Source organism: Phycodurus eques, chromosome 20, assembly GCF_024500275.1.
Source record: "Phycodurus eques isolate BA_2022a chromosome 20, UOR_Pequ_1.1, whole genome shotgun sequence".
NCBI classification, from domain to species: Eukaryota; Metazoa; Chordata; class Actinopteri; order Syngnathiformes; family Syngnathidae; genus Phycodurus; species Phycodurus eques.
The window spans coordinates 10,503,009-10,512,067 of NC_084544.1; the positions used below are offsets into that span (position 1 = coordinate 10,503,009).

Sequence of the window (9,059 nt, forward strand, 5' to 3'; positions counted from 1 at the left end):
ATATTTACATAATACTTAACATTACATATTAGCACATGGTAAATAAAAGGTTCATAACAGGCTAAAAACAGGTGCAGCGATCATGTACAGTATCCCTCACTAACTTCTTAAACGATGATATTGGGATGAATGAGGTGAGTTTTATATTTTTTTTTTGTTCCAGTTGCTTGGGGCAGAAAATGTAGAACATGATCTACCGAAATTAGTGTGGATTTTGGGCACGGATAGGTTACTAAAACTGCGGGAAAGGGGAGTGAGGGTAATGGTATGCATGGTGAGGGGAGAGTAAAGACTGGGTGGGGTCTTGCGAAAGAGTCTTTTATATTTATCACTTGGAATGTTGTGTAAATCAACCCCCGTCCTTTCTTGAAGTGTATTTTTTTTTTTTTTTTTAGTTTCTTATACTGTTTTATGTTACATCACAATCCCGCATAGGGAAAGTCAACAATGAATGATGAATAATCAATATTATTAGCAGAATTACATGAGCCCAAAACCAAACTTTGCTGGGTCCCCTATGTAGACTTCGTCTGGCTTTCTATCTACCATAAGGTCTTCGATAAAACTATAAGGTTCCAACAATGTCAGCGCAAAGGTGAACTGTCTTTTTAATGACATTGACACTGTGAGAAAAAAATGTTATCAAAACCAAAGAATGATCCAGGTACCATGATGCGATTGTTGATGTGGTGACTGGGATCTAGCTCAGAAGTACTATTTTGAACAGACACTAAAAATAAAAAACAAAAGTCTATGATTCATAGTATTGTTGAATCAAATGAGGTCTAAAATAGGGACACGTTGGGATGGACCACAACAAAAGTTACACAAACGGATGCTTTGCTTGATGCAGGAGAGTATTGGGAAATCCCTCCGGTCAGTAGAATATATAATGCCGCCGTGATGTGAAGACAAGACAAGTTCCACGAGAGCAGACGGTCAACACAAGGGGAATATCAACTCGGCCAGCGACGCAACATGTCCTCTGAAATGTGTAAGTCAAAGACTTGCAGTGGTGCATGTTTCCGATTTTTTGTTCCTCTTTTTCCGTCCATTCAAGCATTTCTCATGCTACCACATAGACGCACACATCCTCGCTCTGGGGTTGCTGGCCTCTCTGGTGCTGCGTGCCGCCGGAGCTCCGCTTCCAGAAGCACCCACTGTCCTTCCAGGTGACACCTCAGGTGAGGAAGAGACGGAGCCCTCCGACCTGCTGAGCTCCTCCCCAGTTTGGGACTCGGTTGTGGGTACCGCGAAAAAACACCAGAAAGCTGTAAGTGGAACTTCAAAAGCCTCTTCATTGTCTTTTTCTAGCTGCAATACTGATCATTATTTTTTCTCATTTCATCTCGAATTTCAGTTTGAAGATGAATTTCAAAATAATGCCAAGTATCATTTACTGGATGAATACAAAGTATCCCAGCTTCCAGTAAACTGCCCCAGCTCCAACTTCAGCAAGGTAAGAACCAGGAGTAGCAAAAGTACTCATAAGTATGGATACTTGTTCAAAAAAAAATGATGAATTCCACTCCTGTATTTAAAACTTTAAAAAAGTACAGACTTTGAAATCTGCCACTGTACAAATGTAAAAATGAATTTGTATTGTCAATTATATACTGTAGAATACCCGTTTTGATAACTTGGTCTAAAGAAAAAAGAATTCTCTGCCAAAAAATGTAGTTTCCCTCTAATTAACTTGGTGCTTGATTGTACTGCCAGAACAAAGAATAAAATCACTTTACATGTCACATGTTTGAGACGGATAATTCTTTTTCTTTTTTTTTTACGTCATGTGGTCATCTGCAGCAGTTGAACAAATTCAGTAATAAGCCTATTTTGATAAAAAAAATACAGATATTTGTTTTCAAATGTAGGGAATAAAAGTAAAAACTAAAAAGCTGTCAAAATAAATAAATACAAAAGTAAAGAATAAATGTATTTGAAATTTGCTTACTTCCCACCACTGTCAATGGATAAATGATTGGCTTTCAGTGATTGTATGTCCCCTCTCCAGGAGGCTTGCCTCCACAGGCTGGCCCAAGGTCTGACCATCTACACAAGTCTTCTGAAGTACGTGGAGAAGGTCTATCCCGGCAGTAGAAATCTGTCCGAGGCCAAACACTACACCGGACTCCTGCTCAGGCTCATCAAACAAAAGGTAGGTTGGAAATGCTGTAATCTGTCCTGCAATTAGGTATAGGAATTGATAATAATGTAGTAATTCCGACTGCGTTATCCATACCGCTTGTTGATCCCGTTCCTTAACAATTCTCATTTAGTGACGGAATGAAATAATACAAATGATACTCTGGAACTTTGGAGCATAATGTGTGACGGTGGACCACCGTCAGTGGCCATCCTTGCGCAGTCCTCCCTGTGGCTCGAACCCACATTACCAGAGTGACATCTTGCTATACATACCATTAGCCTAATAGCATAATTGCCTCTATCATTTTTCATTTGCTGTCACACTATCAATAAAAGAAAATAAAAAAATACCAAGGTGCTTGATGTCCGTGTAAATTCTCAGTCATCAACATAATAGTAATTTGCAAAAGTTGAATTGAGGCAGCGGCACGGTGGACGACCGGTTAGTCTCACAGTTCTGAGGACCGGGGTTCAAGTCCCGGGCCCGCCTGTGTGGAGTTTGCATGTTCTCATCGTGCCTGCGTGGCTTTTCTCCGGGTACTTCGGTTTCCTCCCACATACCAAAAACATGCGTGGTAGGGTGATTGGAACTCTGAATTGCCCTTAGGTGTGAACGTGTGAGCGAATGGTTGTTTGTTTATATGTGCCCTGCGATTGGCTGGCGACCAGTTCAGGGTGTACCCCGCCTCTCGCCCGAAGATAGCTGGGATAGGCTCCAGCTCCCCGCGACCCTCGTGGGGATAAGCGGTACAGAAAATGGATGGATGGATGAATTGAGGCAACTGGACTCTGTTTAAAATCCTTATTGACCTGTGCTATATGTTAGCATACCAATTCAGCATTTTTCCCAACAGCTTTTCAAAATTGTAGCATTGTATATATTTCCCTTATGTTGTGGCCAGTTTAAAACAAGTCCAAGTCGCCATAAACACTCCACAAGTGCGGGTATTGGACATGCCACAGTTTGCAGACTCGTTTGAAATTTCTGGCAGAATTTTTCTAGTTCTTTGCAATTGCTCTATTCTTAATTGTTTATAATATATGTATATTTTGACAATGTGTTACTTTGTGTCCTGCAGATGAAAAAGACAGAAGCGGTCACAGGACTGAACAGCAGCCAAGAGGAGAGCCTACTGGGGTCACTGGACAACCAAGATGTTTTCCACAGAAAAATGACAGCACACAGCATCCTGCAGCAGCTCTTCGTCTTCCTGGTTGACGGCAAGAGAGCGCTGCGCCGGAAAGAGAGGCGGAGGGGAAGAGTCCTCGAGGTCGCAATGTATCATCCATTATAGTAGTCACATCCGCAATGAAGGCCGTCTGGAAAGTTGGGCAAAAGGTATCAAATTAAGGGAAGTTGTATCTGCAGTGAAGTGTCGTAATCCACTGACGGAATAATGATGTATTTATGAGTTTTTTAATGACGCACTGAGACTTTTTTTCCCCTCAAATTATTATTTATTCTTTGGAGAAAATATTTATTGCTCACACAAAAGCCTGTTGTTAAATATTTTAATGTTATTGCTCATATTTAATTTGCTTTTATACTTGAAGGTATGGTAACTATATTTATTTTAAGTTTTATTTTATATTTTTTATAACAATGTATTTTTGTAAACATAAATAAAATGGATTTGCCTGCTTATGAATTCAGTTGCTTCATTTAAAATCACACTTCCGCAGTGTCCTGCTTGACTACAAAGTAGAAAATATAACATTGGAAAACGTCATTCATAAAACCTAAAATGTGATCATAAATCTTTCTGAAGTTTCATAAAAATTTAACTACATTTTTGTCGTCAGTCTAAATACGTTTATACTCAATTAATTATAGTTAATTATATATTTTAGTAGTTCAGTTTAAAAAGTGAAACTGTTTCATTGAACACAGGGAAACCTTTCACATGGCCAATTCCTGTATTAAAAATCTTTTCATTTCTTGTATATTTTTATTTCTTTCAATTTTTGTTCCGTAAGCTGTAATCATCAAAATTAGAACAATTTCAATAATATAACATTTCACTCCATGTTTTGAGAATCTAGATGAGTTTCACTTTTTGAAATTGACCGACTGAAATCAATGTCGTTTTCCATATCCAAATTTATTGAGGTGCACCTGTATAAATATTGGCTAAATCATCTTCAAAAATTCAAGTGAGGACGCTTTGCTGATGGGATCTATTGTCAGACATTTATTGACACAAACATGGAACACAGGGCAGACTAAAAGACAATGTCATAACAACAACAAATAAATATCTGTGACTGAATTAACATACTGAATGAATCATGACTTTCAGAGCAGAATGTGGAAAAATAAATGTTCAATGCAAGGTGGTTGTCATGGTGTTCAGGAGGGAGTTGTTGATGTGGACATTGTTGTTCCTCAACCCCAAAGTAAACTGGAGAGAAACAAAAACACAATCAGGTAGTGATGCCTAGTGTTTCTTTCACCATATTGTACTGAACAGCTGGGACAGAGACGTTGTGTGTACTCTGCTTTTTTGGGTGACCACTACCGCTACATGCCAATAGGTTCTATTTCAATGGTCGTCATCACATTCTTGATGGCATTACAACACACACACACACACATCCATCCATTTTCTGAGCCGGTTCTCCTCACGAGGGTCGCGGGCGTGCTGGAGCCTATCCCAGCTGTCATCGGGCAGGAGGCGGGGTACACCCTGAACCGGTTGCCAGCCAATCGCAGGGCACATAGACAGACAGACAACCATTCGCACTCACATGCACACCTACGGGCAATTTAGAGTCTCCAATTTATGCATGTTTTTGGGATGCGGGAGAAAACCGGAGTGCCCGGAGAAAACCAGAGAGAACATGCAATCTTCACACAAGCGAGGCTGGGATTTGAACACTGATCCTTAGAACTGTGAGGCTGATGTGCTAACCAGTCATACACCATGCTCTTCTCACACTCTCTCATGAACAGGCTATTTGTCATACACTTTCTCATGCTTTCCACCCCTCACATTCATCATTCTTTGAGCTCACAAAGTTTCTCCCACATGCTCTTGCTCCGAGTCATACACTCTCTCCACCAGGCTGTCACAGAAACACACTCACTTTCTGTCGCACAACTCTCTCACACACATTCTCTTGCTTTCTGTCTCAGTTGCTCTCTCACTCGCCGTCCATCACAAACTCTCGCTCTCACACACACAGTCTCACCCACCTGATTTTAACATAAATTAAGCAATCTGGAAGACTCTGAAGAGTACAGTAAGGCGAAATAAAAAAAAATTCTTCACGCAGAAAAACATTTCTTTACACCACTCAAGTATATGTTGATGTAAAAATTTAAGATTCAAATTAAATTTGCCTCATTCAGACATGCAAACACCAAAGGCATGGGGGGGAAAAACAATAAATAAAAACATTTTAAGGGGGGTCTGGGGGGTTCCCCCGTGCTCACGCAGAGAATGTTTTTGATTTTAACATGAATTAAGCAATCTGAAAGACTCTGAAGAGTACAATAAGGCAAAATAAACACATTTTCTTCACGCAGAAAAACATTTATTTACAGTGCTCAAGTACGTTGATGTACAAATTTAGGATTAAAATTAAATTTGCCTCATTTCTTTGCTTTTTTGTTTTGGCCTCCAACTTGAGCCAGGCCCATCTCCACCTGCACCTGATGGCTGCTTCAGCTGTGCCACATAAATAGCATTCTCTTTAAGCGCTCTCATTCTGGAAAATAATTGACTAAAATCATTTTCTTTTTCACTTCATTCTACACTACTATCAATTTCAAAGGCTAATCCGAAATACATCCTCCAGGAAAATATTAAGTACAGTATTTTTCTGTTTTTATTGGCCATTTCTGAATTTGAAGTTAGTGCATTCTTTGTTGTGACATAATCCCTAACATCGCTCTGTCGCTTAATACATTTAACATTAACATCCGTAAACTAATTTCCTCTTTATTATAAGATGTACTAGCGGATCAGCTCTTCTCGCCAATGTTACGTGTTACGGGACCGCAACCAGGGCCACGAGCCGCATTACCTCAACGCGAAAATACAAAAGACCAGTGCAACAAATACGATACTGTCTGATCTGATGAGCAAAAATGTTGCTTAAACGTAAGAGTAGCAATAGAGGATGTCTGCTCCAGAGTTGGGTAGAGTTGCCAACTATTGTACTCAAGTAAGAGTACTGTTACTTGACAATGATGTGACTCAAGTAAAAAGTAGACCTCCCCAAAAATTACTTGAGTAAGAGTAAAAAGTACAATTACTCAAGTACTGAGTAAATAGCACAAACAATAAAAACATAAACAACAAAAACATCTGCAATTTACTGCACGGTGTTTTTTCAAGTTCTAAGTGAGCTGAAATTATCACGTTTGGGCAGACAGTGCCAGACAAATACGACAATACATGAAAGCTGTTGAGTCGCGTGCCGTTGCCTTCATGGTAACGACGACCTTCCCAACATGGTCGCCATGTAGGCGCGACCATCAGCCGGGCTGGCTTATCTAGTGGTAATACCAATGCTGTGAGGTCATGTGACTTTCTTGTGTCGTTTGATTGGTGAACTAGACTTACGTTACTTGCGCTTAAATTGGATTGGCGCAAACAAAGTCATGGTCTTGCGCACGAGAATAGTTGATAAATAAGCAATAATAATTGATAAATAAAAGTAGCGAGCAACATTTGGACCATTGTAACGGAGTAAAAGTACCGTTACTTCTTAGCAGCAGAAGCGGAGCAACTGTTTTTTTTGGTCTCGTCAACTCCTGTGACATATCCAAAGTAGGTCTTGAGCGCACAAACGGAACCTCAGGCCAATGCACTTGCATATGAATTCCCCCCTTCCCCGCCCGGAGTAATAATCAGAAACTACATCTGTGTGTGGATGGTGGATGTGTGGAGTGGACCTAGCTGCCAGCGTTCAAGGAGTACGAAGCAGCACATTACGTCGGCGACAGCGACCCCACTCCCGGAAAAACTCATCGGCTCTGTACGATTCACGTAAATGACCTATTTTGAGTTCAAAACGGCAAATTTTGACGAAAGGCGACTGATTTGCATGTGTGAGAGCGAGAGAGCGTGCATGTGTGAGAGAGTCTAAATGCTGACACCAAGAATGGATGACGCAAGTTAGTGCTGCCATTTGTCAGCATTTCCCCAGCAGTGGTATTTTACCACATGCAAGCATTGCTACATAGGGCATTTGCCATTCGACACTTTATTTCATCTGAAATGACATGGCTAGCAGTTTCGGAAGAGCTCGGGGAGTCTCGAGACGACAGTCACTCAGGAAAAGCAGTGGGCTGGAACCACGAAGACAACCCCATGTCTTTAAATGTAATAAGTCATGAATAAGATGGAAGCTTGATTTGAATTGTAGAATGATACTTCATTTTAAAGAAATACAGTAGGTACTCAGTTTACAACAGCGTTCCACTCCTACAGCGATGACATAATCCGGATCTGCCAAGTGGCTCACCGACTGTGGTGCTCCTTTCCCACATGGGAGGGTATTACAGTACAATAAATATCCTGTGGGAACCATAGAAAATGATTGCTTAAAAAACCTGCAGTAAAACAGGGGCATGTACGATGAACCGCAATATAACAGGGGAACATTGTACTGAGCGTGCCTTCCTGTGCCGCATAGCCATGTATTTTTGCGCTGCTGCCAGATTATTTAATAGCGCGCTGCCTGTAACCTCGAAACACCGTACGCCAATACCGCCGTAAAGCCATGACCCATGTGCTTGACAGGGGGTCAAGTACAGGGGGTCCGGGGACCCGTGTTTCATGTGTTTGACTCATACCCCAAGACGGAAGGCTCTGGCATTCCTGGATCTGCTCCTCGTTTGAAGCCTGTTATATGAAACAAAACACAAATAATTGAATTAGAACAAGAACAAAGTAGGGCAAACTTGATACTATGGTGAGCACCCGCATATTCATAGTCGGAGTACCCAGAGAAAGCACACAAACTCTAAACGGAAGGAAATCTAAAAGAATGAACTTTCTGCCCCTTTCATTCAGTCAGTGATTTAGTTATTAATAGTTAGAAAACACTCCAGTTGTGCAATCATTCAACATTTTGCACCTCTAAATAGTACAAGTGATGGGAAATGCTCCGTGGGATAGGTGTGACTGAAGTGATGACATCAGCTTCGGTGTTTCCCAATGTGACGATTGTAAAACGTTTGCCCGGATGTGACGTCACAACGTGAACATTTGAATTTCCTAGTCCGTAAGCCAAACAGCACGTTTTACAACTTCTACTTAGCGGTGTCAATCATATGGTCAAATGCAGTTCTGTAAAGAGGAATCATTGATGTGGTAATAGTTATATATATATATATATATATATGTATGTGTGTGTTAATAATGTTAATCCAAAGCTTCAATACAAAAGACTTCTGTGCATCATTTTCGTAATGCACTTGTATAGCCTTTCATTAAAACAAGAGAGAAAACACAACCTTATTACCATATATATCAATTAAGCTATGATTTTGCTGCTTCGTCCCACCTGACATCAAAGTTGGCTTTTTGTAGCCCCTGAACTACAAAGAGATTGACACCCCAGAACAAGACATTCTTGAATAAAAATGATAGTCATTGACTTTATTACAGGACAGTACACTGAAAATTACGTTGTGTTAAGCGTTAACACGCCAAAGCTAACTGGCTAACATGAGACTAGCGTCTTTTACACTCGCAAACTTCTTTCCCGTCTTCATACTGACCCAAATACAGCACGGTAGGAATAAAACCCCATCGGATAACGAATTGTCCGCACTGGAACAGCTGCTGTAACCGCTGTTTGGTCTCTTTACTTATTTTTGCCATTTTTGTTTTTAATGGGCAGCGTGAATGCAACTACGTGCTAACAAGGACACGGAAACGGAAATAGGTCACCAC

At 40.6% G+C, this 9,059-nt stretch overlaps 2 protein-coding genes across 2 annotated transcripts; one reads left to right on the forward strand and one right to left on the reverse strand.

Annotated features, from left to right (window-relative positions):
• The first annotated feature begins 935 nt into the window (after positions 1-935).
• Positions 936-3,692, forward strand: LOC133395794 (interleukin-6-like). Its single transcript, XM_061664990.1, has 5 exons — positions 936-994; positions 1,083-1,273; positions 1,361-1,459; positions 2,015-2,158; positions 3,228-3,692. Exons 1-5 carry the CDS (start codon positions 979-981, stop codon positions 3,441-3,443), a joined length of 666 nt encoding a protein of 221 aa, XP_061520974.1. The 5' UTR covers positions 936-978; the 3' UTR covers positions 3,444-3,692.
• A 633-nt stretch (positions 3,693-4,325) lies between these two features.
• Positions 4,326-9,040, reverse strand: tomm7 (translocase of outer mitochondrial membrane 7 homolog (yeast)). The gene is made up of 3 exons (XM_061665485.1): positions 8,885-9,040; positions 7,955-8,003; positions 4,326-4,550 (listed from the first exon to the last, which is right to left on the reverse strand). Exons 1-3 carry the CDS (start codon positions 8,985-8,987, stop codon positions 4,535-4,537), a joined length of 168 nt encoding a protein of 55 aa, XP_061521469.1. The 5' UTR covers positions 8,988-9,040; the 3' UTR covers positions 4,326-4,534.
• Between the last annotated feature and the right edge of the window lie 19 nt (positions 9,041-9,059).

Excerpts from the sequence above, each read along its gene's own strand:
- tomm7 (XM_061665485.1), bottom strand. The coding sequence starts at position 8,987 with ATGGCAAAAATAAGTAAAGAGACCAAACAGCGGTTACAGCAGCTGTTC. Across the intron at positions 8,004-8,884 it reads TCCTACCGTGCTGTATTTGG|GCTTCAAACGAGGAGCAGAT; the intron begins GTCAGTATGAAG and ends TTCATATAACAG.
- LOC133395794 (XM_061664990.1), top strand. Across the intron at positions 1,274-1,360 it reads CGAAAAAACACCAGAAAGCT|TTTGAAGATGAATTTCAAAA; the intron begins GTAAGTGGAACT and ends CTCGAATTTCAG. Across the intron at positions 1,460-2,014 it reads CCAGCTCCAACTTCAGCAAG|GAGGCTTGCCTCCACAGGCT; the intron begins GTAAGAACCAGG and ends TCCCCTCTCCAG.